This window comes from Notothenia rossii, assembly GCF_949606895.1.
Source record: "Notothenia rossii genome assembly, chromosome: 1".
Taxonomy (NCBI): Eukaryota; Metazoa; Chordata; class Actinopteri; order Perciformes; family Nototheniidae; genus Notothenia; species Notothenia rossii.
In genome coordinates, this window is record NC_136912.1 from 87,426,792 (window position 1) to 87,440,227 (window position 13,436).

The 13,436-nt window shown below is 38.8% G+C and overlaps 1 protein-coding gene across 1 annotated transcript; it reads left to right on the top strand.

Moving 5' to 3' along the window:
- Window positions 1-3,163: 3,163 nt before the first annotated feature.
- LOC307025348 (granzyme B(G,H)-like) lies at window positions 3,164-11,391 on the top strand. Its single transcript, XM_079659982.1, has 6 exons — window positions 3,164-3,275; window positions 9,391-9,537; window positions 9,607-9,751; window positions 9,861-9,993; window positions 10,215-10,478; window positions 10,570-11,391. The coding sequence occupies exons 2-6, from the start codon at window positions 9,477-9,479 to the stop codon at window positions 10,729-10,731; spliced, it is 765 nt and encodes a 254-aa protein (XP_079516108.1). The 5' UTR covers window positions 3,164-3,275; window positions 9,391-9,476; the 3' UTR covers window positions 10,732-11,391.
- The last annotated feature ends 2,045 nt before the right edge of the window (window positions 11,392-13,436 follow it).

The window sequence follows — 13,436 nt, forward strand, 5'->3', positions numbered from 1 at the left end:
GGGTCTGGCTGTATGGTTGCCATGCAAATGTCTTTGTCTTCAGCTGTGTAGCCTCTAGGGATTTTACATTTTGAAAAGTAAAGACTAGTCCTTTTGTAAATATTCCTTTTGTTGCTTTTGTATCTTAAGTGTAAAATACAATGTAAAGTAAAATTTTGGCATTTTGGAAATATGCTTATTAGCTTACTTGCCCAGAGTTAGGTCAGAAGATCAATACCAACTTTCATGTCTGCACGCTATATATAAAACTGCAGCTATCAGTGGGGAAGTAGGTGCCGGACCACATTTCACAAAATCAGCCAACCAATAACTGTAGAGCTAATAATTAAAGCACACCTTGCTTGTTTCACATGTACAAATGACAAATCAAAGTATAAGAAATAGCCCACCATGAAACAGTCTTATCGCTACAACAGACAACATCTATATATTATCGTTTTTCCTCTCTTGTTGTAAGAGAATAATATAGCTGGACAAAATACAGTACAGTACAGGTTTGTAGGTGTCTTTGAACATATGATCGTTATCCAACCTTCAGCTGGAGTAGACACACTCAAACATGCACGCCTGAAGTAATCCCATTTTCTGCCTGTTCTGTCGATTGACTCGCCTCTTTGTCAGAGTGTCCTCCATCTTTTCTCCTCTCCTTATCCTCTCTCCTTTTTTAACTGTCCAAGATCTCTCCTTTCTTCTCGGCCTGAGGGTGCGACTGCCGGTTGGTGCCAGGTCCAGGGACACCAAATGGGAGCTGTAATTAGCATTGCTCCACCACTGTCCTGTCAGTTTGCTCGCCAGCAAAACGAGAGGGATCCTTTGGAAGTCCTGATCAAAAGCTTTGGCCTTTGATCATGAGGCGAAAGGAAAAACCTAAACACTGTGCAAAATCAATGAGGAATGTCCCAAAAAGAGCCCAGGAGAATGGAAATGACAGCCATCTAGAAGACATCCTCAGCTCCTGGTCGGCCATGATGTGTTGATGTCAGGAGCACAGGTGTTTGCATTATGTTTGATGTGATCGGTGTGAGTGGAGGAGTGAGAGAGTGAGTCATGCAATGATGTTGTCTCTTCACTGTCTGTCAGAAAGCACCTGGTAGGCACGTCATATCTTTATGTTTCTGCTAAGGCCTCAAATCTTTCTGGAAATGTCGGCCCTCTTAAAACATGACACAGTGCAGCACATCTTCACAGCAGCACAGGCAAGAACACATTACTTGATTGAAGGTATACCTCATGACCCAATAAAAGCAGTCTGTAAAGAGAAGATTACATTGACTACTTCAAAATTAATTTGTATCTGAGTGACAGAAAAAAGTAATAATAGAAGCCCATTTTGAAGGCCTTAGCCAAAATCTACAGGGGCACAAGTCATGCTGCTTCAGCGACAACAAACCACAGCCTCTGGAACCTTTGAAACCCTGTGTGGTCATTTTCTCTCACAGCGACTGAAAAGAACTGTGGTGGGTGGGAAAGAAAAAAGAGCCCCTCGCCACTCATAATACCAATCTTATGTATGTAGACGAAAATGGAAGGGATGGGAGGGGTTGTGGGGTGGCAGACGGACTAAGGCACAATTTTAAAGCGCTTATTGAATTGCCATTACAGCTCCTGAGACTAATTGTGGCTGTTGTGTGTCTCTCAGTGGCCTAGGGGGCTCTGGAGTGGCCCTGTATGCTCTTACTCAGTGGGGTTTTCAGACCGAGTGGCCCTGAAAGAGAACAGGACCACCGTAGATCAATGGCAAACCTTTCACTCTTTCACAGGCCCTCGCTAATCCTTCTCATTTGTCTGCCATTTGTTGAGGCACATTCACAGCTCCCTGAATTTAGGATTAGGCCTTGTTTTGTTACAAAAACAGCCAAGTTATAATGCTGAATAGCTGGACTAAAGGGTGGACGACAGATGAGTGTGTATGTAAGTTTGTGAGCATGTGTGTGTATGGTTATCAGGTATACGCTGTTATAACCAAATTGAAGATAATACCGAACCTATTTCGAGTTTTCTGGTAAATCCCATTTTAATGATCTAAAATGATAGTTCCTTTTTTTCATTTGCGAAAAATTTGTCCAATGATCAGGGCAAATTCTATTTAAAACATTATATAATCCTTTTGAACAATGCATTGATTAGTGTGAAACAATATTTAACCTTATCATTTTGTCTCTATGTGGTTATCGACATGAACTTTGATTGATTCACAATGACCAACCTTTTGGGCATGGTACCTTGTGTTCAGACAGAATACAATATGAATGTTAGAGCTAAATTGCACTACAGGGCATTAAAAAGGTGCAGGTGTGTAGAAATAAGCACATATTTGACTATAGGGTTATGAGGGGGGACAGTAGTTGTCTCAAGTTGAATATATTTCATCTTGATTAAAAAAACTATCCTGGGGCATTATGAAAGATATAGAGGGAAATTACAGAAGAAAATCAGGATTTTAAATGTTACAGTTGTAGTTTAATGGCTGTTTGGGGTGTATTATGGACAAGAGAAAAGCTCCAGTGCTCCAATCTGTGCAAGTGACACAAAATCATCTGCCACGTTATGTTTTCTTTTTCTTTTTTTAATTAACAGTAGGGATGATGTCATCAATATCTGTGGTATCACTTAAAGTTGAGCTCCATGGGGAAATTCAGTGGTTAAAACAGCAACAGAGTGAGAAGGAAAAACAGGACAGTAAAGATTCACACAAATTATAATAATAATACAAATACAAAAAAATACAAAAATGTAAATTGTGTATTAACTGTTAAAACAAATGCAGATCTTCTTACAGTTCATCATGCTGTCCTTTCATATGTCCTCTACTTCATGTGAGTTCACTGTCCTATTTCATTTTGACAATAAATATTTCATAAGAAAGAGGAAAAGCAAGAACAAATTGATTCACCACTGTCAAATACCTGCAAAGGAAATGCTATTTTATTAAAGCTGCAATGATTCCCTTTGAAGAACACTGGGCTCTGTTTGAAACTGAGAGTGGGCTCGGACAGTCTTGGCAGCCTGTAGCAGAGCCTTCAGACTGCTGCTCATCACTGAGTGGATTAGTGTTCCTGTCTGAAGCCACTTACTGGACATTAGGCAGGGCTGCTGAGTGGCACATGCGCCACATTTCCCCTAAAGCCCTGCCATGCCACGCCGCAGGTATGTGGGGCCGACCGGCCAAACCCCATGTCGGGCATTCTCCGGATACCTGCCGCGTGCCAGACACCGGGGGACAAGGTGAAGAGGAGGACGGAAGGATGATTGTTTGAAGCAGAATGAGAGGAAAAGTAAAAAAAGTGTAAACTCCAGCATAGAAATGTAGTTACAAAAGAGCCAAAATGCAACTATTTGCTTTCTGCAGGGTGAGATGAGAAGATTGATACCAATCTCACGTCAGCAAGCTACAGCCAGTGTAGCTTAGCTTGGCTTAGCATAAAGTCTGGAAACAGGAACAAAGAGCTAGCCTGGCTGCTCTGTGCAAAGGTAACAATTATACCCACAAGCACTTACCAAAATCACTAAGTAAGTAAGACTGTATATAAATTAAATTACATTTCTCAAGGTAATAACGACAAGTTGCCTGACAGGAGGTTTTGTGCTAAAACAATTTTTGAAATGCAGCAGTAACATTGTCACCGCGAGTTTGCCAAATAACCAGTAAAGTCAAACCAAATGTGTACTAATGTTATCATTAGTGAGCTCTACAGATGCTGGTAAGTTTTTTTTATTTAAAAACAAATAAAAACAGAAATAGAGAGATGTGTGCAAAACAGATCGAACGTCAGTAGATTACTTATTACCATGTAGCTCTAGCTAGTGGCTGTGATGCTAGTATCAACATTTTTGGAACTTTTGCAGACAAGAATATAATGGACAATCCACACGTGCAACTAGTAAACTGTCAAAATATAGGAATATGACCTAAAAGAATACAAGAAAAATAAAATCCAAGAATATAGGAAGATTACTGAAAAGTCTGTAGTAGACTTAAGGGGCACACACCATCTCCTATATGTTTTGGCAAGCCACATGTTGGCCGATGTCCCAGTCAACATCATGAGGTTGTCTTTGGCTGTTAGTGACTGGAAAAGACCAAAGTCAGTGCCGCTTCATGCAAAGTTTAAGCCCATCCAACCTGCCCCTCAAGCCCCACTATGTGAAGTAATTCTTCAAGCCAGTGGAACTAGACATGCTCTGTGTTCTGTCACTGTATGCATGGTGATACTTTCTCAACACTGCACTTTTCAAAATCAAAACATTAACAGGTTGATGTTCTTTCATAACGAGGACAAAATACGCTTTATTTTTTCCGTTAGGAGATTTGAAATAAAGCAGGGGAGAAAGTTATTATTGGATTAAAACATGTGGGCTGTATCAGACAATTAGTATTTCCTCTGTACTGTACTGTCAACTTGTAGGAGCAATACGCTAACGTTGTATGGAAAACTGGAGGCTAGATCCAATCCAACTGAGAAACAATCTCTCACTCAGATCATGGCCAAACTAGGGCTTTAAAAACAAGCTGTATATAATGTTTATCTTTTCTTTACCATGTATGCATGTGTGGACAGATTGAGCAACAGTTACAGTGACATTTACACTGAACGCAATATAGCAAGACAGCTGTGTCTAAGCTGTGAGGTTCAACTGCGGGCCAAAGTCAAATCCCTCCTGGCTCGACACCTTTGTACATTATATGGAGGTTTGAAAACACATGGCAGTGGCACAGAGCCTCTAAAAAAATTCTCAATGTTTCTGTGTCTAGAGAGCAGCACCAGCTACAAATTACAGCCAAAGTAACAAATTCACATGCAGTGTTCATTACTTGTCTAACAACCTTTACAGGGTGGCTGCTTAGTCAGACGTCAGAAAGAAGAGTCAAGCCATAGTGAAAATAAGACAAAAGTACTGACATGACATTAAATCCAAAATGAGCACTAATGTGCACTAATGAGCTTGAAGAGAAAACATGCAGTAGCTAGTGCATCCTGTACTGTACCTTCACAGACTATAACTATCATTTATACTGATTTGGTCTTTTGTTGTTTTTTTCCCTTACCCAGAATGACTTTATAACTCAATTTGTGACTTTACATTAGATTTGCAAAGATGGAGAAGTGGCACTCTCTGATGGTGAAAAAGCAGAGCATTTTTAAAGTCTTGTTATGACCTCTGGCGCTCTCTGCTGGGTATCATGGAGTACTAACAGATAAATAGATATTTGAGGCTCTGCTTTAATTCTGAGCAATAGCTAGTGTTTTATGCAAATTATTTCATTTGGCAAATACATTTCCATTAAGCTGCCGGGGAGTGGAGAGGGGGGGCAACTTTAGTAAGACACAGTACAAAGCAACCATACCCAATATGAGAAGTCCCTTAAAGTCCTGAGTAGCAGTTGTGGAAGAAATACTCAAATATGTTACTTACAAGGAAGTATTAATGCCATGTGGTAAAAACACATGCAAAAGTATTATCAAAGTATACTTCAATATATAGATAAAGGTAAAAGTATTATCAGTAGTGTTCTAGACCAATTTGACTGGGGGGGCCAGGCTGGGGCCAGTTATTTTCTGAGGGGGGCATAATAAATGCAGGACGAAAAAGACAAAGACAGTATGAAGTAATTGCGCATACACCTAAGAAAACAATGCAATACAGTTATTGGTATTTGTTTCATTACACATTATTATACGCTTACCTTTGTGTGCTGTTTGGGTCTGTGGGACCCGTTTTCAGTGTTTACTAAAAGAAAATGTATGCAATTTAATTATTTGAACCTGCTTTATTCGGGGGTGGACCTAATCTTCTCTAGGGGGGTCCTGGGGCATGGAGCCTCGGGAAGATTTTTTTTGAAATGTTGAAGTTAAATGCATCAATCTGGAGCACTTTGAGCACAAAATGAATGTATGGATACAGCTCTCAACACTCATGAAAGTACGGAGCCCCCTAAGGAACATGGAGAAGAAAAAAAAATAGTAAAAATAAAATAAAATGTTTTGCGAGATCTCACAAAACCCCTTTGCGAGATCTCACAAAACCCCTTTGCGAGATCTCGCAATACTTTTCCCGTTGCAGTTTGTAGACGGTCCCTAAGCACTCCTCTCCCTCCTCCAGCTGCAGATTGTGACCAATTCTTGATGTTTAGCTCGGATGACGGTGCGTATCAAACTGTTCTGATAAAAACGACTCTGTAGCTCGTTGTCTACCTTGCTATGATTGTAAAGTCATGTTGTTTGTATTTTTACAACGTTATGTTCATGAGTTATTGATCTGCGAAATTCGAATCTGTCAATAACTCAGCTCAGAGGGACGTGCATGTCCCCTCGCTCTGAGTGTTCTCTATGGGCTCAGAACAGTCTCATAATACACATATGCACACTTTTTTCTGTGTTTGGATTTTATTTACATGTATATGAAATGGAACACATTTGTGTGTGCATTGAAAAACACAAGTGTGGATCCGGAAATAGAAGTGTGAATTATTTTGCGGATCATGAAATACAAGTGTGAATCCTTCTGTGTGCATGTGTGTATTATGAGACTGTTCTGAGCCCATAGTCTCTTGAGATGTCTTCACTTATGTGAAACCCTTTATATATACAGTCTATGAGTGAAACCCGTGCCTATTGCCAAGCACTGATGTTATATCTTTATATTTAAGGCCAAGCTCAAAGTAAAATTGATGAACCGCTCCATTGTTGTGGTTTCTGTGTTGCGTAGCAGCCAAATTAACCAGGAAGTAGGCTACATTGAACTAAATGAAAAGTTTTGCGAGATCTCGCAAAAGTATTCCGAGATCTCCCAAAGGTTTTTTCGAGATCTCGCAAAACATTTTTTTTTTCAAATAATTATCTCTTCTCCATGTCCCCAAGGGGGCTCCGTATGAAAGAGAGCTGTATACTTTTCAATTATCAACAAATCTTTAGAATATGATCACAACCAATAACAAATAATTTAAACTAGTTTATTCTTATCTTATGTTACCTATAGTTAGTATTCTTTCTTTTTATTTATGCATATTTTACTAACCACTCCCCTTTCAAACTGTTTTTTATTTTTATTTTTTACTGTCCTATAGTACACATTGGAATGACTTCTTTATTTTTTACAACACATTAAATAGATAAAGGTGTGCTCTCGCTCTCTCTCTCTCTGTCTGTCTCACTCGCTCACAGAGGCTGTGTGCTTCTCCGTGGCGATGACGGCTGGCGTTAAAAAAAAAAACATATTTGTAAAGTGGGGGCTGTTGAGGGCTTGCGAGATACCGGTAGCTTGTGATCGAAGTGTTGGAGACCCCTGCTCTAATGGGTCCGACTAGAATGACAAATATTGTTACTTCCGCCTATTCCGTCAGCCAAGAAATCTTTTAATCATAAACTTTTAATTTTTTTTCATTTTTAGGGGGGCCACAGGGGGGTCCAAAGTCAGTGTTAGGGGGGCACTGCCCCCCCCCTTCCCCCCCTAGAACCGCCCCTGAGTATTATGTAGATTCATATTTGATTCGAATTATAGTTGCAGTGAACATTACTTTATGTTGCCGATGTTAAAGATGGGCAAATATTGAAAGCATAGCAAAGTAGTACCAGCATCTTATTGATCTCCTATCGCTGCTTGAATGCACGGACTGTGACCGACAACACAAATCCAACTATTGTCAATGGTTTGCATAAGGCCTTTAGCATCCACAGGCAAAATATGAGTTGCACTTACTTTCATAACTGCTACTATGTGAATATCAATACCCAAATCTGTAGCTGGAAACTGTGGTTTCTGCGGTTCTTTTAGATTGCAACACTTCTCAATAAATGTCTGGGTTGTGGGTTGTATGAGATAAAACAAAACACGAAAACTTTTCTGATCTTTTTAACATTGTAGAGTCGAGTTCATTTGATGTCGCAACATCATAGTATGTACCAAAGGAGAGCAATGTAAAAAAGAATACAAATACACTGGATAAACATTTTAAATGCAAAATGAACATGATTGGTGGGTAAAATAGATTCATGCTCAATACGTCAGTGTTTATAATGCCCATGGCAGATTCTAGCAATGAATTCAACATATTTACATTGGAAAAAGCCATTGGATGCCTTTGCTCTTCTCTGCATGCTTTCAGTTTTTAAACTCAAGTTATGTTGAATTACTGCAAACAAATTACACTTCAGAAAAGTAATACCTCCTCATAACATATTCACTTTATAATAGACTTGAGTCAAACACTGAAAAATAAGCCGCAGTGCTCTTTTAGACTAGCTGTCAGTCAGCGTTGACACGACTTACCAGAATTCGTTTCACACCATGTGATCGTGATCATACTGACACTCAGACTTGGAAATGGAAACCGCGGTTTCTGCTACTCATTTAGTATTTGGTGTGACATACCAGTAATATATGGTCACAGCTAAAAAGCAAATCAATACTAAAGAACTTTTTTACTTCATTCATCAAACCAAATGTCACTAAATCCTACGGGGCTAAGTGTTATAAATCCAGTGATGAAAAAATGTCAACAAAGATATTTAAACTGCCATTGATTCAAAACGGTTAAAATATTAATTGACATCAAATGTTGAAGAGAAGTAATAGATTATTGTTAAGCACTGTGTGAAAACTCAGCCATGCTGTTCACATAATGCATGAGCTTCAGGCTGTGGAAGCCGCAGAACCAAAGGCCTTATATTTACTGAAACAACGGCAACACTTCATGAGGTTTCATGTCTTTACAGACCACATGCACTCATCACTTTAACACAATTAAAGTTTGCACAGATACATACATGATGGGCTAAAGAAGTCTTGGTGAATCAGGTGAAAACCACAGGGTCGCTGACCAAGGAAAAATAAATGAAAATGTCAGATACAAAATGAACATCAGGTATATTATAGCAGATAATAGCAAACAAATACTATAATACATTTTGGTCAGACACTGACTAATGAGCCACAATGCTCGTTTAGATTAGTTGTCAGTCAGCGTTGACATGTTTTCACAGAATTATCTTCACACTTGACTGTGATAATACTCACACTCTGACTTTGAGATGGAAACTGTGGTTACTGCAACTCGTTGCACTTATGGTGCAACATCGCAGTAATAAAAGACAACAGCCCAAATGTGAAAGCTGAAATGTAGATCCATAACAAACTATTTTGATTATTTTTCACATATTTCATTCAACTAAATGTGACTAAAGCTTATTTAGTCACATTAAGGATAAGTATTATCCAAACAGTGACAAGAATATCCCAGAACTTTCAGAAAAAACACAATACTAGTGCATGTGCTTCAGGGTGTGGAGGCCGCAGAACCACAGGCCTTATATTTACTGAAACAACTGCAACACTTCATGAGGTGTCATTTCTTTACTACCACATGCACTCATCACTTTAACACATTTAAAGTTTGCACAGGGTCGCTGACTGAGGGAACTGGTTTATGAAAGGGTCGACACGACACACAAAGACAACAGGTTCAGTTTGCTGCAAGCATGAAGCACGCTCTGCACAGGATTCTGCTTCTTCAACTTCTGACATCTCTTGGACTTCATGGTAATGTTCCCACATGTGGTTATTTGTCTCTTTTCTACAAATGCAGTATTAACTCATCCTTCTTTACAGCACTTGGTAGTGAAATCATAAATGGTAAAAAGGTCCCGGACAATAAAATGCAGTTTATGGCCTCCGTGCAGAACGACCAAAATGTTCATATCTGTGGAGGATTCCTCATCAATGAATTCTTTGTGGTCACTGCTGCACATTGCTCGTAAGTTGTCAACGTTTTTTAGGCAATCTATAATGTATGTTATTATCTAAAGGAGCAGCAGTTATTTTAATAAACACTACTGATTACCCCTAAATGATCATTTGCTTAGGAATCCTACAAGTGTTGTTCTTGGTACCCACAACCTCAAGAAGATTGATGAGAAAATGAGATATGGTGTGAAGAGATGCAAGCATCCATCTTACAAGACATTTCAAGAGGGGGCAGACATCATGCTCCTCAAAGTAAGTAGATAATAGAATTTTTACAGTAATATCTCTAACTTTGATGTTCTGTTTGATTCTGTTCTAGTGCCAGAAGCCTTAACCCACTTACATTAAAACTCAAAGCAGCCCCATCTTCAAGCAATTCATTGTTAGCTTGATGTTTGCTGGAGGAAGATGTATGCTTTAAGTCTGGCTTTGCTAGCTTTTAACTTTAACTTTTTGATTTTGTGTGTCTCCAGCTGTCCAGGAAAGCTCGACAGAACAAAAGAATAAAACCGATTCCACTTCCAAAAGCTGAGATTAAGTTCAAGAATAAACAACAGTGCCAGGTAGCTGGATGGGGCTCCACAAGTGATGGTAAACCTGTTGATGAGCTGCTAATGGTGAATGTGCACATCATTGACCTGGAGGCCTGTAAAAGACTATGGACATTTCAAAAAGTTACTCTTCCGGACAACGTCACCTGCGCAGGTGGATATGGCACAAAAAATGGATTCTGTAAGGTATGTTTTCTGTCCTGTCATATGAAGTGGTTTCTGGAATAAATTAATGTACTCTTGGAAAGTGATTAATAAAGCTTCTTACTGCTTACAGGGTGATTCTGGCGGCCCTTTGGTGTGCAACGGGAGAGCAGCTGGAGTTGTGTCTCACAACTGGAAAAACGACTGCCAATACCCAAATATGCCCAATGTGTACACAGATCTACCGAAATACCTTCCCTGGATCAGAAAGATTCTCAAGAAAAATAATTGTTAAATGTAACAGATCAACATACTATAGTGGCTCCTTGGATTTACATATAATCTTAAAACGTTGTACTTTTACAAAAAAGCTCTATACTGAGTTCACCATTATCATCACCAATGTAAAGTGCAACATGCTTTTAGTGTACTGTACTGGCTAGAATCTTCTTGTTTATAAAATGTGTTATATAAATAAATGTATCTTGCCTTGGCTTTATATGGACCTATGTTAATAGCTGTTAGCTATTCAGAGTATTTTTGCTCTTTGTTACATGTTTCCAAGTCAAACGTATTTAATACTTTCTTATAATGTGCTTGTTGTAACATAAAATTGACTTTTTAAACATCCATAAAGTTCATAGAAGGATAGCTCCTATTCATACATCACGACCACCACCACCTAAAAAGTAAATACTTTAGTACAGAAGGCAGACAGATGATGTTAGGAAGATTCATCCGACAGCTCAATTTGTGACTTCACATTAGATTTACAAAGATGGAGGAGGGTGCTGCCTCTGATGGTGAAAAAGCAGACATTTTTAAAGTCTTGTTATGACCTCTGGCGCTCTCTGCTGGGTATAATGGAGTACTAACAGATCAATAGATATTTGAGGCTCTGCTCTATTCTGAGTTCACCATTATCATCACCAATGTAAAGTGCAACATGCTTTTAGTGTACTGTACTGGCTAGAATCTTCTTGTTTATAAAATGTGTTATATAAATAAATGTATCTTGCCTTGGCTTTATATGGACCAATGTTAATAGCTGTTAGCTATTCAGAGTATTTTTGCTCTTTGTTACATGTTTCCAAGTCAAACGTATTTAATACTTTCTTATAATGTGCTTGTTGTAACATAAAATTGACTTTTTAAACATCCATAAAGTTCATAGAAGGATAGCTCCTATTCATACATCACGACCACCACCACCTAAAAAGTAAATACTTTAGTACAGAAGGCAGACAGATGATGTTAGGAAGATTCATCCGACAGCTCAATTTGTGACTTCACATTAGATTTACAAAGATGGAGGAGGGTGCTGCCTCTGATGGTGAAAAAGCAGACATTTTTAAAGTCTTGTTATGACCTCTGGCGCTCTCTGCTGGGTATCATGGAGTACTAACAGATCAATAGATATTTGAGGCTCTGCTTTGATTCTGATCAATAGATAGTGGTTTATGCAAATTATTTCATTTGGTTAAATAAGTTTCCATTAAGCTGCTGGGGAGTGGAGAGCGGAGGCAACTTTAGTAATACACATTACAAAGCAACCATACCCAATATGAGAAGTCCCTTAAAGCCGCTGTCACACTGTCCCGAAATTGACACCCGATGGACACACGATTAAGGAAATGTTCAAATTCGGCTCTGATCGTAACAACATCGGGCCATTCGTGAGGGCATCTTAAGCCATCGTATGACCGCCGGTGGAGTTTCTCAGGCTCCGGCAGCAACTTCGGGAGCGGTGGCAACATCTTTGACATCACAAAGCATTGCCGAAGGACCTTGTGAAGGTTCATTTTCGTGTTGACTTTATGTGTCCATTTTGCCCTTCGTAAGGCATTCGTGAGGGCATCTTAAGCCATCGTATGACCGCCTGTGGAATTTATCAGGCTCCGGCAGCAACTTCGGGAGCGGTGGCAAAATCTTTGGCAAGCCAAAGAATGGCCCGATGTTGCTACGATCAAAGCCGAATTTGAACATTTCCTTTATCGTGTGTCCATCTGCTTGTTTTATTGCACAACAAAATCATGTAAACATATTATGTAAATAACCCAATTTGTGTTCTGTGAAACTAAAAAGGATATAATATATTATTTTGAAGGTGAGGAAGTTGTTGTTGCTATGGAAACAACATGACGGAGAAAACTTAATATCTTCTACATATAGAGACGGAGAAAGTAAAGAACAAAGTCGGAAAATATCAGTACAGTATCATAATACTTTAACATAATTGTTTGTGTTACTTTCGTTGCAGTTGTATGTCTTAAATGTAATGTACAGGTATATGTTGCCTTCGGGTGTCAATTTCGGGTGTCAATTTCGGAACAGTGTGAAAGGGGCTTAAAGTCCTGATTAAAAACCAAGCAGTTGTGGAAGAAATACTCAAATATGTTACTTACAAGGAAGTATTAATGCTATGTGGTAAAAACACATGTAAAAGTCCTGCAATATAGGTAAAACTAATAAAGTATAATCAAAGTATACTTCAATATATAGATAAAGGTAAAAGTATTATGTAGATCAATATTTGATTAGAATTATAGTTGCAGTGAACATTACTTTATGTTGCCGATGTTAAAGATGGGCAAATATTGAAAGCATAGGGTTAGTTAAAAGTAGTACCAGCATCTTATTGATCTCCTATCGCTGCTTGAATGCACGGACTGTGACCGACAACACAAATCCAACTATTGTTAATGGTTTGCATAAGGCCTTTAGCATCCACAGGCAAAATATGAGTTGCACTTACTTTCATAACTGCTACTATATGAATATCAATACCCAAATCTGCAGCTGGAAACTGTGGTTTCTGCGGTTCTTTTAGATTGCAACACTTCTCAAGAAATGTCTGGGTTGTGGGTTGTATGAGATACTCAGACTTGGAGATTGAAACCGCGGTTTCTGCTACTCATTTAGTTTTTGGTGTGACATACCAGTATGGTCACAGCTAAAAAGCAAATCAATACTAAAGAACTTTTTTTATCTCATTCATCC